General features: G+C 41.0%; 1 protein-coding gene across 2 annotated transcripts; it reads left to right on the forward strand.

Moving 5' to 3' along the window:
• Positions 1 to 592: 592 nt before the first annotated feature.
• On the forward strand, positions 593 to 18,911 carry LOC141991601 (uncharacterized). Of its 2 annotated transcripts, none has more exons than XM_074959937.1 (8): positions 593 to 732; positions 3,177 to 3,391; positions 5,367 to 5,483; positions 6,547 to 6,654; positions 7,071 to 7,187; positions 8,655 to 8,771; positions 10,493 to 10,576; positions 17,431 to 18,911. In XM_074959937.1, exons 2-8 carry the CDS (start codon positions 3,193 to 3,195, stop codon positions 17,805 to 17,807), a joined length of 1,119 nt encoding a protein of 372 aa, XP_074816038.1. In that variant the 5' UTR covers positions 593 to 732; positions 3,177 to 3,192; the 3' UTR covers positions 17,808 to 18,911. The 2 variants fall into 2 exon arrangements, with proteins under 2 accessions (XP_074816038.1, XP_074816037.1); XM_074959936.1 differs by lacking the exon at positions 593 to 732 and adding an exon at positions 1,808 to 1,846 and having other exon boundaries at positions 17,431 to 18,910.
• The last annotated feature ends 2,314 nt before the right edge of the window (positions 18,912 to 21,225 follow it).

Consider the following 21,225-nt stretch of genomic DNA (forward strand, 5'->3'; position numbering starts at 1 on the left):
CACCTAGAAGATGCTTGGCTGGAAGGCATTGTAGAAGTACAATACAGTCTATCACTATTGGGTGATAACATGATGTATTTAGAATAACTAAATGGTTCAGCACTGACCATTTTTGACAAGTAGGGCTGTAAATCAGCCAAATAATTTAAAAAATGTTAATTTTGGTTTCTGTGGGGGACATGAGGAAATTGTGTGTGAATTTTACAAAAAGCCAAGTCTCACCAGTGTTCTCCTTGCTCTGCTAGGCAGGACAGAGTGACTTCTACAAGAGATGTCTGGGGGAAGTATTTTGGTCTGTGTCACTGCAGAGTCCTTATGGAGTAGAGTGAGTAGATAGTAATGGGGAAACCTCTAAGGAGTCTGAAGATGGGTGTGGTTCAGAGAAGCATACAAATGTTGGGATGCTTATCCAAGCAGTCTGCACCTCTTGGGTCTGCAGCGTGGCACTTCTCCCCATGAGCATCAGCACATGGGGATGGCATTCTTATACTAGTGTGACACTTCCGCTTGTGGCCCTGTTCAGAAATAATAAAGCCCTATCCAAACGTTTCAGAACTTTAATAAAGCTATTTTTTCCTGTTTGATTCCAGAAATGGCTGAAGGGTCCAGAGAATTTTTGTATCTTCTCAACCAACTGGGACATCCCCAGAAATAAGGAGGGCATTGCTTCTTGAAAATATGCAGTGGGAAATTGCTTGCATAGTGTCCATTTGTTTGAGACAAAAATGCATGGTAAGAGAAGAGCTCTGATGTATATACCATTTATTGAAAAGAAGGCTATTTGAACTCAGTATATTGCAGAGATTATTTAGATCTTTTCCTTTCTGTGTAAATTTTAGATGTTGGCTTTACTTTTTGTGATGGGTGTACTCCCTGCACTGACCCTAAGAGGGCTGAATTAGGCCAGGTGGGCCCAATCAGCCAGTTAAGCAGCCAGTGAGGGAGATAACTGGGAGGAAGCTGACCTGTGAAGGAAGAGGGGGGCCTTTATAAACCCGCAGAGCTCAGAGCAAAAAGGGGCTCAGGGAAAGGCAGCAAGGTGCAGGAAGGAATAGGCCTTGGCTGCTGTGTAGAGGGTCCCTGAGCCAGAACCCGGAGTAGAGGGTGGGCCCAGGTTCCCAGGCCAGCCACTGAAGGAATGGCACCTGGGGCAGTGAATGGGAGGAGTTCCTGAGACTGCTGGTGAGCAGGAACTTTGATGCACATCTCCCCCAGAAGGGGAAACCACAGAGTGACCTGGACGGAGGGCCAAGTCATGAAGAGGGCACTGCAGTTCCTGGAGCAAGAGAAGGGCCACAGAGGAAAAAGAGATGGAAGGGGCATTGGCTGTGCAGAGCTAATCCCCAGAACAGTCAGGAGTAGAGGCTCCCTGTCATGCTGATAAATTTAGTGAGATCCAGGTTATCCCCTGTATGACCCTGATCCACAGCCTGTCAATTTCCTTGGCCTTTTGATCATGCCTGGCATGTGCAGTTTGCACAGGCTTAAACTGTGAGCTATAAATTGCAAACACTTTTTCCAAGATGCCAAATATTTGAGAGGTCATATTACTGTATGTGCTTGGATTCTGTCCTGCAGTCTCTTAGGGCAGATCAGTTCCTCGTTCCATTTGTTTTGCATTTGTGGGAAATCCCTTTCTTGTATCTGGCCTTCCCTGTCACCAGCGTTTCGAGATAAACTAAAATGTTGAAATGTTCTTTAGCAAAACTAAAACTGCTGTTTACTGGAATGCGACATGGGTGAGAAACCGGATGTCATGTTACTCAATGCATACCATATAAATGGAGAGTTGAACTCTTATTAAAGCATTCCTGTGATGCTTCTGTAGAGCACCAGAAATTACAGAGTAAGTGACTGGATATCATCAATGCTATAACTTTTAATTCAGTCCTTTAATGATTAAGTTGCATTCAGCATGTAGCAAAAATTATATTTTGAGTTTATTTTAAAATATTATTTATGGAATATGATGTGACTCTCTGAATACTCCTACCATATATGAGGTTGAAATTTAATATAGCAGGTGGCATTGTATTAAATGAATTTGAGTAATGCATCTCTTGCTTATTATACAGATGATGTACTTCTAGGTTTGATTTTAACCGTTTCAGAGAAACCTGTCAGTGCTTAGCTAACCCTTTTCACGCTTGGGTGCAATGTATGTACAATAGAAGCAAGTTCTGGTATGTTTGTTAATTTCTTGGCTGCCAATTACTAAAATACACCGCGTTTGTCAGCTGACTTTTAGTGCAGTGCCTTTCTGAACAAATCAAACCTTTGATCTTGTCTGATGTTTTTCTGTAACTTGGTATTTTGCAAAAAGGGAGAAATCCAGTATGTTAACCATCAATCCCTGGATTTTAAGGCTTCAATTGTCACTTTATGGCCCAGCCTGTTTAAAGGGTAGTGGCTCAGCAAAAGATCCTTGAGGCCATTATGTTTTAACAGGCACAACTGATGCAAGATCACAGGGTAACTATGGTCGCTGAGCTACCTTTGAATAGGACCCTTTCTGCTGGCTGATGTGGGGGAAAGAGCCGTGATTTCCTAAATCCTCCAAAGCAGCCCCTGCCCACACCAACATTTGTGTGACCAGGACTGCAGTTGTGTCCTGAATTACAAGGACAGCAATCCTGTCCAGCCTGTGTGCCCACTTCCCCAGCACGCACAGGGCACCTGAGCAGGGCTCAACCTAGTTCACTCACTAGAAAAGCAGTTGCTCTGCTCACTTAAATCTTCAGAATTATTTCCTGCTCCAGGAAATATATTCTGCACAGGAGAACCTCTCACCTACCTGGAGCCCCAATGGCTGCAGTGGGGAACCACATAGGTGCCCGTCCACATGGGATAAGGAACAGGATCAGGGCCCAAGTGTTTGCAAACACTTAAATAGTGGATGGCATGATGGGACTTAAATTTAGTTCATTCTGATTTTGCATGGTGAATAATTTAACAAAGGACAAACTTAAAGTTTTATTAAGATCTGTCCAGAATTTAATAAGGTGTTTTCCATGAGCACTGATGCTTTATGTAAAATAATGATGAACCAGGATAACTGAACTCGAATGGAGGCATTGATCATTTCTTTGTTTAATCAGTTTGCACTACAAAATATAAACGGATTACATGGAGTCAAAATGCTCTTAGAGTAACTCTGTGATTTTTTTTTTCAACAGGTCAGACGCCTGAACAATGTTGCTGCTTCCAACACTGATCACTTTTGCCCTGGGAATATCCCTGCTGAACACATCCACTGCAACTCCAAGCCAGGTTCAAAAATGGGATCCAAATGCATGTGCAGTAGTTGTATGTGGACCTGCTCAGAACGGATTACCAGGCAGAGATGGAAGAGATGGGAAGGAAGGCCCTAAAGGAGAAAAAGGAAGTCAAGGTATAGAAGTATTTACTTTCTAATGTTATGCTTACTATTCACACATCTGTCTGGTATTTTTTTTTCCAACTGTTTCTCATTAAAAAGATGCATCCTACAAACCATTTAGCTCTGCAAAACTTGTACAAAAAGATGCAGCTAATCATATGGTATGTAAAACCTGAAGGTCCTTATGTTCCTACTGGTAATTACTGAAGGCTGGGATAGAGCTGACAGTATTGTTCATATTCAACATGAAATCTCTTATTGTATAGGACTGGATGCCTCTGGGGTAGATGAAGTGCTGTAGAACCTTTAATCTCTGGATCATCAATTTGATAGCTGGCTTGGGTTGGTAGTGATTGAAAGTTGTTACTGCTAGACGTGGCGCAGAAACAGATTTTTAAAATGCAATTTTCCCCATTTTTAAAAAAAATCAAAATATAAAAATAAATGTAGACTAGCTCTATGTTGGTTCAAAAAAAAAACCCTTTGAAAATTTTCTAAATTTTCTTTCCCAAAAATATCCAGAAGTTTGAGGACGACAGAGGGTCAAACAAGGGGAAATATGCATGCTGAATGTAAACATTCAATTGGGGCTAGATTCACTTCAGTGAACCCTTGGACTTCAGTGGAACCACTCACATGGGTAAATACTCTTTTGGGTGAGAGAGTTCCCACAGTAAAATAAAGCAGAGAATTTGACTGTGGTATTTCTTTTCAGAGTAGCTTTATTTACCCTGCATATTTAAAATAACTTAGCTACAATAAAAACACTTTCCTTTCTACCTGCCCCTTAGAGCAAGTCTGTTTAGCAAGAGCTCCATCAAGATATGTTGTAGGGTATTACTCTGTAGTTGGCACAATTACTTAATTCCTAATATAAATCCCAGAATACACGCTAGAAAAAAAACCTGGCTTTACAAACTAACAAAGGCTTCCCATATAGAGGTTTACATTGAAGGATTACTTTCTCATTCAATAATATTGCATTTGGTTACAAATTATAGAAAGGGAGTTAATTAATTTACAGTAGGTACCTAAAAGAACCTGTCATATTATTCATTGTGAATAATGTATGTGAACAATTTAGTCTTTATTCCTTTTTGTACGTTGTCTACAAACAGTTCATCATTTTTGTACATTAGCTCATTCTTTGCAATTGCTCGCTGAACAGTTTTGTGAAGTTTTATTTGCAGACTCGTCTTTGAGTATTTGGTATTATTTTGCATGGCTTGTTTATTCCTGCAAGTCCCCTGGTTTTCTTTTCCAAACAGAAATCACCCTTACTCCCCTCTTTTTGTCCACAAATTATCCTTGAACATTCTGAATTGTTTACTGAATCTATTGTGTGAATAATGAAAAGAGCTGTCCAAAGTAGTCCAAGGAGCCTTTCCATTGTGAATGCTCTTGCAAGTATATATTCATGGTGGTATTTGGAATGGTTTTGCTCTCCTCTTCCATTTTTGTGAATAAAAACACAAATGTCATGAATACATAAATAAAAGTGGGCACAGATTGGTGTGTGTTATGTTCAAGAATATTAAACCAATAATTCCTCATTATATTTGCTCAGGTCTACACCACTGATTAATTAAACACACTCTCTTCCTTGATTCACACAATATTGATTTCTGTTACATATCTTCACTCTTGCCCCAGGAGCAGCCTTTTCAACATGTGTCTTCCATTTGCTATCACAATTATTTTAATCCAAAATAAATCATTAAACCATCTTGACATGTTGGAAGAGGTGGACAGTTAATGAACTGATACTAACATTGCAATCCAATCACGACCACAGCAACTCACTAGACTTTATATTTTATTATTAGATTACAAGGAGCAGGTTCTTACCTGATTTACACCCTGATGAATTGCAAGCAGAATTTGGCCCTAATTTAACAAACCTTATCCTATTCATCTGCAAATCTCTTGCAGCTCACTCACTTTTTTCTTTTTTAAATCTATTATTTTTCTTTTGACCCAATGCTAGGATTACAAGGATTAAAGGGGTCACAAGGTCCTCCAGGAAAGATGGGCCCTGCTGGATTAGTAGGAGGGAAGGGCTCACCAGGAGAACAAGGCACAAAAGGGGATATTGGAGCTAGAGGTAAGAGCTATGATTATTTTGATTGGGGAGGTTAATGTGATCACTAGCTACTAACAATCTGGAAGAAGCTTAAAAGAACTGGAATTAAGCAGAACTAAAAGTAAGCATGTTTACTCCAACTAAATTAATCTTAACGGTGGACCTTCAAGTACCTATGATACATGATCTAAGGGTTTATAACTACTATTATTGGGATAAAAACTGAACAAAAGTAAATTTAGGTTAAATATGCAAATATATGTATGTATACAGTATTGGAACAATCATATACAGCCCTAGGGGACAGAGAAAATCTCCTGATAGTAGAGATGAGCCTACACCATCAAGTGTGGATGATAGGGCCTAATAGCAAAACTGTGTAAAGACCAGTGGCTTAGCTTCACAGGAGTTTGAACAAAGCATTTATCTAGCCTTGATCCTTGTACCTTTTCATCCAAAAATATTTTACTTTGAATTTCAACCAGTTTTGTAACAAAACTGCAAATTTCACATGATTTTGAAACAAAACTATAAATGAGGCTAGGGCATGTTCATTCGGTACTAATCTAGGTACATGTGAAATTTATTGAACTTTTCAGTGAACCTGGTCTTAGTTTTGCGTTCATCTTCATAGAGGCTATCAAATGAGTTTCATATTGTTTAACTGCAAACACTTCATATGTGTCCTACCAAACAGGGCTTTCCTATTTTTAGTTTATAACATTTTAAAAAATGAATAAAAATTACTTTGCATACTCAGAATTCAGATGAACAGAACTCTTTAAAACAGATTTTTACTTTGTCAGAATTCTCTAATTTCAAACAGAACTCCCTTTCCCTTTGGATTTTGCACCAAAAAGAGTAATCTAATTTTCATTATTGAATTGACTGCTGATTGTATGTTATCACATTCCAGGTTAGCAACTCGCAACCTATTCAGCTCAATTTGTTGCCCACACACAAAGTTGCAACCAGTCAAGCATTATTTTAAAAAAAGGATCTTTCCAAGCAGGGACAGTAGTTTTAATAGGGTTATAATGTAAACAAACATGTCATGTATTTCCTTTTCACCCTGTTTCATCAGGATTGCAAGGAGTGCCAGGTTTGAAGGGTAACCCAGGCAATGCGGGCCCTTCTGGGCCAAAGGGGGATAGGGGTTCACCAGGTGAAAAAGGAGTAAAAGGGGAGAGAGGTAAGTGGTGTCATTAGACTGTACTGCACACTTCAGTGATTGTTTCCAATCGAATAGTGCTGAATTTGAAAATAGATCATTGTGGGTTGGGCATGTGCAATTTTCGTTAATGTTCTCTAATTTCTATATGGTGTGGGAATTATACAATTGAATCATCTGGCTTTGATGGGATAGTTTGATGACTGTGCACCAAAAAGTAGTTGGAATTTTCCCTGATATTTATAATCTATTACATGATGGTGCTAGATTTCAAAATCCACACACTCCTCAAGTCTCCCTGTGCATTCACTCAGAGTCTATCATCAAGTAACTGGCAAAGCCCAGAATTATTCCCACCGGGAGACTCACTGTAATAAAAAACACCTGATAATAAAATTGCTGGTTTTGTACTTCTCATTCCCTTCATCACTCCCTAGGCCTGCCAGGAACTACAGGTTCGAAGGGGCAGCCAGGAATCGCAGGCTTCCCTGGGCCAAAAGGGGACAAAGGTTCAGTTGGTGAAAAGGGAGCAAAAGGAGACAAAGGAGACAGAGGTAAGTGATGTAGACAGGCTTGAATTCTGCATTGCAAAGACTGCTTCCAATTTAACAATTTCTCGGCTGCTGCAAATTGCTACAGCTCTGTTGCCTCCATTTGCACCAGCCGAGAACTTGTCCCATAGACTTAGGAGATAGTGAAGGACACAAGTTGAATGGGTTCAAGATTCCATTTAGTTAAATACAAAGCCAAAGGTTATCTGAAGCATAACCAAATCTTCTTTGCCCTAGAAATCAGGAATCAGCTCTTGGGGGGGGGGGGAAAAAAGCCTCTCTAATGAAATTCATGGGAATTCTTAGTTCTAACCGATTGAAAACTACTGAGTGAATAGCTTGCTTTTTTTTCCCAAAATTTCAGTGTTTCTGTGTTTTACCAGTGCCAGTTAGAGCTTATCTACACATGAAAATTGGCCAGCATAATAATAGTGGAATAAATATATAGCACTGTAGCTATGTTGGTCAATTTCCCTGTGTACACAAGCCCTCACGGTAGTTAGGAGTACAAAAATAAGCATTCCCGGAAAGTTAAACTAACTTTCCTGACAGTAAACAAGTCCTTAATTTGAGTTCAAATAAGGACATATCTTATCTAAACTAGTTTCACCACCCCACAGTACATGAATTGCTAAATCTTAACAGAACCTGTGTTTGTATTTACCTGCAATCTCTATGTGATGTCAGAATTATTTAAGTCTAAATAAAATTGACTTATCTTTGATAAGAGAGTCTAGTATTCCTAAGCAACCTGATATTCATCATTTAAACTTAATGGGTATTAGATGGTGGAGTTACATCTACCATTATTAGATGCACTCTTCACGTTTTACTCCGCAATTGTTGCTCAGGCAGAGCATCATCAAGCAAATGGCAAAGTGCATATATGTCATTACTGTAATTATAATTCTTAATAGTGATATGGTGCTTTGCATTTTCAAAACACTTTACAAATATTAATCAGTTCTGAAGGCATGTCACCCTCTGGGGTGATTATCCATATTTTACAAATGAAGAAATTGGGGCACGGCCGGTAGAAGTTGTAATTTGTCCAAGATTAGCAGCAAGTTTCCATTAGAGCTTTTATTAGAACTCAGGGATCCCTGGATCTCAGCCCCGTGTTCAGATAAATAAAAATATGTGAGGGCATGGTTATCCATTTATTACAGCGGTGGACTGCGTGTCAGGACACCTGGGTTCTATACCTAGCCCTGCTACTGTTTCACTAAGTGGCTTTGGCCAATATGGTTGACATCTCTGGGTCTCAGTTACTTCATTTGCAAAATGGATATACTACTACTTAGTTCAAAGATGGCATCAAGGCTAAATTGATGGATTGTTGGTAAAATATTATGAGATTTTTAGAGGAAAGACGGTGTGTAAATGCCCATTATTTTATAGATGAAATTAGAAAACTACCTGCAGATTAACTTGTTCTTTTTGTATCTGTTTCACTTGTTCTAACAATAGGGTTACAAGGAAGCTCAGGTTTACAGGGCCCCAAAGGGCAAATTGGTTCTTCTGGGCTAAAAGGTGATAAAGGTTCAGTAGGTGAAAAAGGAACAAGGGGAGACAGTGGACTATCAGGTAAGTAGAGCAATGGGTTTGTTTGTTTGCTAGGGAAGGGATTTAAGGGTTTTCTCTGTTGCTGTGTGCTAATGAATTTTGGACCACTTTCTGTCCCACATCCACAAGAGGGCTCAAGTAAACTCCATCTGGGGAAAAAATAAGTATATTCAATTTACATGTGCATAATTTACATTATGTAAAATTGGTTCACCTGCAAAATGAAAGACATTGCCTAAATATAAAGATCAAAATATGACTATGAAATATAAGATTAATCAGTAGTATTTTATAAATTACATATCAGTCATTTGTTTCATGGATAGAATCCTGGTCCTACTGAAGCCAATGACAAAACTCCTATTTACATAATGGAGCCAAGATTTCAAATCATAAAAATATCTCTTTCCACATCACAGAGTAGTAAACCCATTCTAGTGATTACAAAATCTTCCTATGTGTGATGAATTTATATTTTCAAAGATAATTTAAAAAATAACTGCTTCCTTTCTCGCTCTTTTCTGCCTCAGCAAATATACCTCAACATTTTCATGAGGAATCCAGTATATTTGTGGATATAGCTCGCTGTAGAATATTTTAATCTTTAGATTGAAGAGGGAGGGTCAAGGAGCTTCTTACTTTAGAACAAATGATAAAACACTTCACTAGAGCTTAACTATCCATTATTTTCTACGTCTCTAACACAGACATTAACCCCAGGGTGGGTGTTGGATATCGCTTTTGGTAGCTTGCTAAAATGAGATTATACTGAGAGTAATGAGAGAATCAAAATATTGCACTATCCCAGGATGCAGACTGTCTTTTACAGAGTGTTTGCACCTGTGTATGTAAATTATCTAGATAAATAGATTGAGATCTAGATAATACTTCGTATGTAGATAAAGTAAAACCAGCATGTCCAAGTTTGTAACAATTTGTGAACCAGTCCCTAGGGTACTATTTAGAAGTACCCTCCCCCCCACATCCGCCCTTCTACAACTTCAAAACACCGTCCTCCAACTCCACCTAATTGTTTACAGAATGCAAAATGACACATCTCAGTGATATAGTAGCAGTGGGGAAAGCATTTTTAGCATTATGTAAACCAGGAAGACCAGTCTGGGCACTCAGGGCATGTCTACACTTACCAGTAGATTGGCACTGCTGCAAGAGTCGATGCAGTGAGTGTCGATTTAGCAGGTCTGGTGAAGACACGCTAAATCGATGGGAGAGCACTCCCATTGATTTGTGTACTTCACCTCCCTGAGAAGCTTAAGGGAAGTCGACGTCGACACAATGCAGTGTAGCCACTGCAGTAAGCAGATCTAACTACGTTGCCTTCAGTTACGTTATTGACATAACTGAAGTTGTGTAAGTTAGATCAATTTACTATGGCAGTGTAGACCAGCCCTCAGAAAGTGATATATCTACAGACTTAGGTCCCCAAGCACTGTATGTGTGGATAGTATAATGATGTTTAGTCCAGGCCTGTCCTTAAACAGAAGGAGTAAGTAGAACTGATGCAATCATTCCTTCCAGTTATGGATAAACACATCCACACATCCTTTGTAATTCTTATCACATAAAAAAGCTAGGCAATCCAGGTTTAGATCTATAACGTGAACATATAGAGGTTTAGATCATAATCAAGTCATCTAGAGTAGAAACTACAGGTCTGCTGTTATTTGTCTATATTGCTTATTAGTTGTAACATTAAGATTAATGCAACTTTCTGTATTCAGAAATCAATCTCCTTAAAAGACAAGTAAGTACTTTGGAAGGGCAGCTGAGAGCTCTGCAAAGCAGCTTCTCCAAGTACAAAAAAGGTAAGATGATGCTGTAGTAGGATGGTGCCTTTCAACACAATTTTAGCTCTGATCCCTTTTAAGTCTTCTGATTTGTAGTCTGATGCATTTAAACAATGCCTCAGACTTATGTGATGCTTTATAAAATATAGAGCAGAGCACTTTCTCTGCCCCAAAGACAATACAAAGGCCCAATCCAATGAGGGATGAATTCTCTGGAGCCATCCCAAGTACCCTCTGATCTCACTGAATCCAGTTACAGGCACGGAGCATCTCTCAGTAAGCACTGGTCTCCTCACAGGATCAGGAAAAGGACTGTTCTTCTCATAAAAGTTGTGCCACTTCAATTAAACTGGTGAAAACTCCTGTGTGAACACTCTCAAATTGATTATACAATGGATTATATCAATTTAAGCTTAACTCATCAAGGAATCAAATAGAGCTGACTAAGCCGACTTTAAATCAAATGAATGTCTACACAGGGCTTTGTGCTTGTTTAACTAAACTGGTTTAAAAGTACACCTTTAGTTAAACTGGTACATCTAATACCAAGGTAATTAATAGAGTTGCTCAGAAATATTCCGGTGAAACCTTCTTTTATTGGAGTTTGCTCATTCATTGAAATCAAAAACTTTTTACTTTTCAATGAAGTTCTGATAGAACCAAACCTGCCTAGTTTCCTGCCAGCTCACCCACCTGACCCACTTGTTTCCTCAGCAAACCCGCTGGTGGAGTCACAGGGAGTTGGGAGCTTGGAAGCCCTTGGAGTCCTGACTGCCAAGCTCATGGCTCCTCGCCAGCCTGGATTCCCATGGTGGGCTGCCCTGGAACTGCAAAGCGTAGGGCTTCCAGCGTCCAGAGCTCCAGGGCAGCCCGCGAGGCTGAGTACCTCCTGAGCCTGGACTCCATTCCCCTTTGGGGAGAATTTGGAAATTCTGAGGTTTTGTTCTGAATCAGAGTGAAGCCAAAATTTGAAATAATGAAATCCTCTGGGAAACCTTTCTCTGTCCAGCTCTAGTAATTAACTCCAAAAACTAGAATCCTCTGCAAATCATGTGTTTGCTAATTGTACCCACCAGTGTGTGTTTGGCTAGCCTGAGACCATTTAAACCAGCAGTTTTTCTTTGAGTCCTATGTGTAGTCCACACCCCAGATGTGCATCATGTGCCTGAGACCTGAAAATCTTGTCAGTAATGTCTGTTGAGCTGTGTCTGTGCTCTGGAGCTCCTCGTGCTCCATACCAAGACAAAAAGGGGCAATTCAGACTGACCCGCCTCTCCAGTTCCTTCTTCCCACTGCATGGCCAGAGTGGAGTTCTCTGTGTCTGATGATATCTTTGCACAGTCTGTAAATATAATTGTATAGAGTTGTTAGTCTGGCATTTTTAGTAGTCTCTTTATAGTTACTGTAGATTAGTTTTCCCTGCCTTGGGGACCCTTCCTCTTTCTCCCCTTTCAGAGAAGGGCTATGCCTAGAGTTCTGGAGTTTAACAAGTGTCTATCCTGCGCGCTCTCTTTCTTGGTCAGTGATGAGCCCCAGTGCAGCCTTGACTCATAGATAGGGCCCTACCAAATTCACGGTCCATTCTAGTCAATTTTATGTCATAGCATTTAAAAAATCATAAATTTCATGATTTCAGGTATTTAAATCTGAAATGTCAAGGTGTTGTACTTGTAGGGATCCTGACCCACAAAGGAGTTGGGGGGGGGTCGCAAGGTTATTGGGGGGGGGTACTGCTGCCCTTACTTCTGCACTGCTGCAGGCAGCGGTGCTGCCGTCAGAGCTGGGCACCCGGCCACCAGCCGCTGCTCTCTAGCCACCCAGCTCTGAAGGCAGCATCAAAGTAAGGGTGGAAATGCTACAACCCACCTAAATTAGCGTTGTCACCCCCCGCAACTCCCTTTTGGGTCAGGCCCACCAATTTGAGAAACACTGGTCTCCCCTGTGAAATCTGTATAGTACATGGTAAAAGCACACAAACCACCAGATTTCATGGGGGGAGACTAGATTTCACGGTCTGTGCTGCATTTTTCATAACTGTGAATTTGGTAGGACCCTACTCATAGATTTTAAGGCCAGAAGGGATCATCAGGATCATCTAGTCTGACCTCCTGCACATTGCAGGCCACAGAAACTCACCCACTCCTGAAATAGACCCGTAACATCTGGCTGCATTACTGAAGTCCTCAACTCATGATTTAAAGACTTCAAGTTACAGAGAATCTGCCACTTACTCTAGTTTAAATCTGTAAGTGACCCATGCCCCATGCTGCAGAGAAAGGGGGGGAAAACCCAAGGTCTCTGCCAATGTGATCTGGGGAAAAAATCCTTTCTAACCCCAAATATGGTGATCAGTTAGACCCTGAGCATGTGAGCAAGACCCACCTGGGAAAGAATTCTCTGTAGTGACTCAGAACCCTCCCCTTCTAGTGTCCCACCACCAGCCATTGGAGATATTTTCTGCCAGCAGTCAGAGGTCAGCTACATGCCATTAAAGGCAGTCTCAGCATACCATCCCCTCCATAAACTTATCAAGCTCAGTTTTGAATCAATTAGGGGTTTTTTGGCCCCACTGCTCCCCTTGGAAGGCTGTTCCAGAACTTCACTTCTCTGATTCTTAGAAACCTTTGTCTAATTTCAAGCCTTACCTTGTTGATGGCCAGTTTATATACATTTGTTCTTGTGTCCACATTGGCACTTAACTTAAATAACTCCTCTCATTTCCTGGTATTTATCCCTCTGATGTATTTATAGAGTGCCATCATATTTCCCCTCAGACATTGTTTGGTTTGGCTGAACAAGCCAAGCGCTTTGATTCTTCTCTCCACTCATCTGATCATCCGACTAATCCATCTTTGCACCTTTTCCAGTTTGAATTAATCTTTCTTAACCATGGGAGACCAGAACTGCACACAGTATTCCAGATGAGGTTTCACCAGTGCCTTATATAAGGGTAGTAACGCTTGCCTGTCCCTACTGGAAATACCTTGCCTGATGCATCCTAGAACTGCTTTAGCCTTTTTCAAGGCTGAATCACATTGGCGGCTCATACTGGCTTAGGGAGACTCATCTCCACCAAGCACAGTATCTGCAGCTCCTTCCCTTCCTGAACCTGAGATAGATGAGAGTTTTGACTCAGGAAGTACCTCATGGAGAAAGCCATGAGACCCTAATCAGAACCAGGCAGACTCCCCCCACCCCCATATGTTGGCCTCAGTCCACGAGCAGTTCCTCTCTAATCATGAGCTCCAGAATGGAGGCTAAAACTGTAAAGTCCAAAGACCCATTATCTAGGGCCTTTCATGAGAATAAGGGGCACTCTCACCAACACTTGACCAGATCCCCTTCCAGATCTGGTCCCATAGGAAGGAATCTCTCCCTGACTCCTTCTAAATTAGGTGAGTCCTTGTATTCAGGTCCTAAAGACTTAGGGTCCATCTAAACCTGCTGACTACAAGGGTAAGACACGCATAGGCAAGGATCTGTCTGTACCAACTTGAGCTCTGACTAATAAGCTGCAAGATCGGCACCTGCTGGCACCCAGCTGGCCCAGGCAATTCTGGTTTCTGGACCTCCCGCAAATGTCAGTCCATCCTTTCATTAGCATTCAGCCGTTCCCAGATCTGCTAACTCAGGAGAATGGTGGGATCAGACATCCCAGCTTGGCCTCTCTTCACCTCGTGGCCTGGTATTTGTATGGGTGCTGGACCTAGAACATTGTTCTTCGGAGACTTTTCAAACGGTTCTTAATCACAATTGAAAAGACTCCATCAGAAATGTTCTCTAGCTAAATTAAGGCATTTCTCTACCTTGGCACAACAAAACTAGTTGTGGCCAGAGACAGTAGGTGTTTCTGCATTTTTAACTACCTTCTCACTCTCAAGGCATCAGGCCTTTTCCATTAGCTATCTGCAAGCCCACCTAGCATCAGTCAATATCTTCCACCCTTGGGGAGAGAGCTACTCTGTTCTCTGCCATGTACATTGGCCAGAATGGACAGTCTCTATGCAAAAGAATAAATGGACACAAATCAGACGTCAAGAATTATAACATTCAAAAACCAGTCGGAGAGCACTTCAACCTCTCTGGACACTCAATAACAGACATAAAAGTGACAATTCTTCAACAAAAAAACTTCAAAAACAGACTCCAAAGAGAAACTGCAGAACTGGGATTAATTTGCAAACTGGACACCATCAAATTAGGCCTGAATAAAGACTGGGAGTGGATGAGTCACTACAAGAACTAAAAAAAACGAACCTCCCCATGCTAATTTGCCCCTACTGTTATTCACACCTTCTTGTTAACTGTTTGAAATAAGTCACCCTGATTACCACTACAAAAGTGATTTTTCATCCTGTTGATAATAGCCCACTTTAATTGATTTGTCTCGACCGTCCACTGGGTAAGGCAACTCCCATTTTTTCATGTACTGCTATATATATCTTCCTACTGTATTTTCCACTCCATGCATCTGATGAAGTGGTTTTAGCCCACGAAAGCTTATCTCCAAATAAATGTGTTAGTCTATAAGGTGCCACAAGTACTCCTTGTTGTTTTTTTAGATTCCTGAAGAGTCTCACTAGGACCCTCCGAGGTAGTGAATCTGACACCACTGTGGGACCTCAATCTTGTACTCTTGGTACTTACCAGGCCACCCTTTGAACCACTGACCAAATGATCAGTGTGTTTCACTACCTGCTCTCTTTCCTGTCTCCTTTGGATCATGATTGGATTCTCAGTAGAGGAGAAAGTGGAGAAGCAATCAGTACACACCTCCCCTTAAACCCTTGCTATTGAATACAAGGAACTCCAGGGCACAACAGTACCAATGGACACGTCTTGCAGGATTTTTCCGGTCTCAGAGTCATGGTGCACATGTGGAATACAGATAGGGACCACACCCCTTGAAGAACCTCCTGTTACAGGTAGATAATCTCCATTTCTGAAACAGAAGTCCATGCAGCGGCTCGTGCTGGTTTGTAGAGAGTTGACTTGTCACATGGTGCTGGCTCCTCCTTTTTATTTCCAGCTGCTAAACCACATTCAGAACAGCAAAATAGGCATAAAACACTTGCCTAATGTTAACAATTGCTGTAGCTGGTGCAAGGATTTTATGCTGTCACATAGGAATGGAGGAGGCCCATGTTACTAATAATGACAGGGAGGCGGTGTGAGCTATTACAAATGGGAGAATCGGTGTCCACAAGATAACTTCTGTACTAACATCTGGCCCACCCAGCAAAAAATATTTGAGAAACTTAGCAGGAATAAAGAGAAAAACTGTCCTCTGGGCTTGCAAGGGTGTGGGGAGATTATTAAAAGAGCTGTGTGATAACATTTGTCTGGAAAATTAAATCGATGTATTGTGGCCTTATGCCAGGTGTGTGTGTGTGCGCGCGCAAGTTTAAAAAGGGAGGAGTCGTAGAGGGACTACTTCTTCACCAGTGCATTTTCAGTCCTTTCACCAATGAATGCAAAGCTTGTGGGTTGTCATGGTGGAAGCAGGAGTTTAGCATGATGTATTACTGTCCTGAAGTGATATTAATTTGTGATAATGCCATTTTAACAGCAAGAGCAATCAAGATGTTACATTTAATAATGAAAGCTGAATGTTGGAACACTGTCCAAGACAAATTAGAGCAATCTGATGTTCTGATATGTGCCTTAGGCTTGATTTACACTGATGCCTAAGACTGTGCATCATCAAGTGCATACAAACCCTCGCAGAGCACCACTGGCCCAGATGAATGTCTATGTACTTTCAGCTCTGCAGAGAAGATGCTATATTACAGGCTGTAAAAGTTTTCAATGCTTTCTTCCTGTCTTCTGAAGAGCTACTGAGACAGCAGTGTGCTCCATGATTTGTATGCAGTGGCTGCTAAGTACTGCACTTATCATGCTGACTTACTTTTTTGTGTGGTCTTTTATTGTAGGATGCTCTCCTAGTTAGATGTGACAAGTTAAAAATATAGCCAGAGTATTTAACAGATGCTTTTCATATATCTTGTAATGAATACATCCCAGGATAGTGTTGGGGAAACCTCCAAAGGTTCAGAGTTCAGTTTTGATAAACACCTAAAACCTGAATGTGTAGCCAAACATCTCAAGTCTGCATAAGCTGGATTGGAAATCTCACCATAGCAGGTTTCAAGCAATTCCAGTGCTGGCAAACCAGGTCAAATTTTGGTCCTGTCTGGAAATACTGTGAGAATAATTTTTCATTGTCACATTTAAGTATTTCCAATGGTAGTTCTGCCAGAAATCCTGAAGAAATAGCCTTTATCACCATATTGTGGCAAAGTTCCAGTTCTGGTAGAAACTTGAAGATATAAAAGGAAACATAAAGGCATCAGGGTGAGATGCTGAAATATCTAGACGTTAATGGGATATTAAGGGGGAGAATGTCAGGGAGAGATGGGTGGAGGTCTTCTGGTTATAGCAGAAGTGAGCTGAGCTGGAAAACAGATGGGGAATTGCAGCAAGCCCTAAATATCAGAACGGATAGAAGCTAATTCAGACCAAGAGGTGAGGAGTGAATTCCAAAATCTTCGGCCTCTCACAGAAAATGCCTCTCTTTGAATATTTCAGTGGTTCTAGGATCAGACCCTTAGGAATAGAATCTGTGGGCTTGGGGTTGGGATGAAAGGGGGTTTAGTCTGTAATTTAGCATGTAGCAATAATGATCACTAGTGATGGTAGTGATTTAGTGATGGACTCCATGATTCAGATCATCAGCTGGTGTAAAGTGATATAACTCCATTGAAATCAATGGACTTTAACTGATTTCTGCCACCTGGCCCCATAAATCTGTTGACTTCACAAAATCATACTTAGCTAGTGGTCTAATGTGGAGATATCTCTTTGTTTTCTAGTTATAATGTTCCCGAATGGTAGAATTGTTGGTGAAAAGATATTCATGACCAGTGGCTATGAAGGCAACTTTGACAGTCTGAAACAAAGATGTTCTCAAGCTGGAGGCCAGCTTGCTTCTCCTCAGAATGCCGCCGAGAATGCTGCCATCCAGCAGATAGTTGTTTTGTACAACAAATTAGTGTTTCTTGGGATAAATGATATTCAGACAGAGGGTCGTTTCAAGTATCTAAATGGAGAAAACATTGTGTATTCCAACTGGCAAACAGGGGAACCAAATAACGACAAAGGCATTGAGGACTGTGTAGAAGTCTATTCAAGCGGAAAGTGGAATGACAAACCCTGTGGAGAGAAACGGCTAATTGTGTGTGAATTTTAAACCACCTGTCACATTGCCTTTGCTTCACTTGATGGAAGTGACACATTGTGTAGTGTGTTAGTATCAAATATCTATCATTTTTAATGGGGCTTTGCAGGTATATAGGATTTCAAAGTTTAAAACAAAATCATCAGATTCTGCTTTTTGTGCTAAACAATGTTAGTTCAAGTAGAAAGCAGTTTTCCTTCATGTACGGAGTCTGATAAAATCCAAATGAGCAGATGCAACCCCATGCAGAAGGATACATTGATGGATTAGTCTCCTAGGAAATACAAGATAGACTTGACATTGTTCTGATTGGCCACAAGAGGTCACCTGTATGCCTAACGAACATGCTTGGCAGTGCATTCTCTTGCTTGCTTAACATTTATAATTTATTTTTCTATTACTGTACTCCAGACACATCCCATACTAGGTCAGAGTTCAATTGTGCAAGGAGCTGTACAAACACTAGGAAGACATAGCCCCAAAGAGCTTATATTTGACTTTAAGAAGTATTCTGTGCTTCTCTACTTGGGATTATTTAAGGACATATATCTGTGTTAAAACCTGGATCTGTTTGTTGAAATGCCTAGTGACCTGGAAGAATATAAGCCACTGCATTTTTTGTACTGTTGTTCATTGCTTGATTTTTTGTCAGTGAAATATTGTATGCACTATACTTTCAGGTGTGAAGAGTTTACATGGAATTAGATGACAGACTGCATGAATTTCCCCAAATAGTCTCAGATCACAAAGAACTTCAGTAAAATCAGTTTAATTAGAAACAAAGAAAATCTTCTCAAAACAAAATGAATGATATGAAAAGAGGAAGGTGCTTAAATGACCCCATTACTGTAGTATTTGAGCTCCAATAACCTCTGTCCTGTCTGAGAGACTCCCTTTGATATCTTCATAAGACTCTTCCTTTTCCCAGGACAGACAGACTGGATTGCCTTCTGCTGTCCCAACACCCAACTGTACATCAAATTCTGCTTTTACACATTTGAAGAGGACTGTTTCTCAAATTTATGTTGCAATGCAAAAAGCTGCATGTAGAATTCAGCTGACTTAATAGGTATAAATAGCTCATGACTTCTCAGGCCAAATAGAACTCCATGAATGTCTTTTCTGGCTAATGTGGTTAGTCTGAAGTCAAAGTCAGTATCTCACTGCGTCCTACATGTAGAGATAATATCTGTTTCTCAATAGTTCCCTCTATATAAAATAGAAATTATTGACAGATGAAGCTGCATTTGTCACAGTTCTACTTAGTAGAAAGAATCTTTTTTTAAAATCTTAAAATATCTAATAAAAAGAAGAGATTAAAAGTTGTATAGAGCATAAACTCTATCCTGAGCTTTTAGGCTAAGCATGTACCTGTGCCACATCAGTAACTTGTCATATAGGGAGCTGAATATGATTACTTAGAGTACACTGTCCAAGATGTGTCCTTCCATCTTTACTGGAATTTCTGAGGCAGGTCCTACCAGGTCTTTAGGCAGCTCGTTTTCTGGGGTAGTCCACTGCTTCAGGTAGATTAACCTTGCAGCAGTAGTTCTTCAGTTGGGACGCAGTACACTCCTTCACTGGTCACCTCTGATGTTTCCTTGATTCACTCAACCTTGTAGGAGCTTTCAAATGAAGTCTCCCGTGTTCCTGAATTGAGGACATTGTGATGCTCTGTATCTCGGGGGAGCACCTTACACCCCCATGTTCATCTTTATAAAATGATTGTGTGGTATCCAATGCAAAGTTTATCATGTTGGGTGTCTTCAGAAGGCTCATAATGCACTGAGCGTGGTTGTTATAGTGATTGTTATAGTGATATAGTAATTGTTACAGTAATGTTATAGTAAGTTTATAGGTTATAATTCCATGTATATAGTTATGAGGCTGAAAATGTATCCTCATGGCTTAAAGCAAGCCCATGCAAAAACTCTCCAAGAACAGAGATGCAGTTCACATCTTGTCAGGGCACGGGTGGGACAAACCCAGCCCAGCCTCACAGGAACAATGGACAGTGGCTTAGGCATCAACAAAAGAATCTGTTAGATCCTCGAGGGAGTCCCCCCTTCTTTTGGGCAGTTTGGGACTGTGATAAGGTAATGCTCGTTTGACTCTGAAGGGGTGGGGGCAAAGCCAAGAGGAAAGAAAGGACATGATAAAAGGGAGAGACATTTTGCCATGCTCTCTCTCTTCCACTTACAGCTACAGACACCACCACCAGCAAGCGACTGAAACACTGATCAAAAGGGGAGAGCCTGACTGAAAAGTAATTAGCCAGCCTGTGGTGAGAAGCATCTAAGTTTGTAAGGACATTGAAAGTGTTAAGATCAGCTTAGAATGCGTTTTGCTTTTATTTCATTTGACCAAATCTGACTTGTTATGCTTTGACTTATAATCACTTAAAATCTATCTTTATAGTTAATAAATCTGTTTGTTTTACCTGAAGCAGTGCGTTTGCTTTGCAGTGTGTCAGAGGCTCCCCTTGGGATAACAGGCCTGATATATATCAATTTCTTTGTTAAATTGATGAATTTATGTAAGCTTGCAGCGTCCAGCGGGCATAACTGGACACTGCAAGACGGAGGTTCCTAGGGTTGTGGCTGGGACCGGAGATACTGGCTAGTGTCATTCGCTTGCAAGTAGCTGGGAGCAGCTTATGTGCCAGAGGCTGTGCATGAACAGCCCAGGAGTGGGGGTTCTCACAGCAGAGCAGGGTAAGGCTGGCTCCCAGAGTCAAGGAGTGGAGTGGCCTAGCAGATCACCAGTCCAGACAACACCAGAGGGGAACGTCACAGTACGTCTTCTAACTTTATGCCCAATTTCCCCACATTTCAAACAGATCAGAGGATTGTTGTCACCAGTCAGAGGTGGTCTTCTCTGCCTTTCTGGGGGCATAGCCACATGATTTTCAAATGTTGGAGTAGGCTATGTGGGATGGCTACCTCCCTTTTCTCTAGGGGTAACTCCTTCTCCTGGATTTTTGGGAGCTACTGCTTTGGCCTTCAATTCAGGGTCCTTCTTCACTGCCTCTCTATTCTCTTCTTCTCTGATTTCCTTAAATAGGGCCAGGAAGGCAGGTGGGTCCTCCAACCTCTTCACATGTAGGTTGAGGAGTACGATGTCAACAAAGAGTGCCCCTGAACACCTGTGTAATTTGGGCTTGGTTCACCCTTTCTAGCTGGATACCCTTCTTCAGAGTTACTCTCACAAGTAACTGCTGAAATCTCATAAGGAACTTGGGCCTTTTTTCTTCCTGATGTCATTTAAGATCCCTGAACCAGCAGTAGAGGTCCTCACTACTCTGTGGTTCCGTATGTGCTCTCTAAGGCAACTAGGTAATGTACGTGGCACCAGAGTTGCTGGTTCTGAGGACCCTATGGCTTTCTGCTATCCTCTCTCCCCGTCTTTTCTGCATTGCCACTTTGGGACC

Source organism: Natator depressus, chromosome 7, assembly GCF_965152275.1.
Source record: "Natator depressus isolate rNatDep1 chromosome 7, rNatDep2.hap1, whole genome shotgun sequence".
Classification (NCBI taxonomy): domain Eukaryota; kingdom Metazoa; phylum Chordata; order Testudines; family Cheloniidae; genus Natator; species Natator depressus.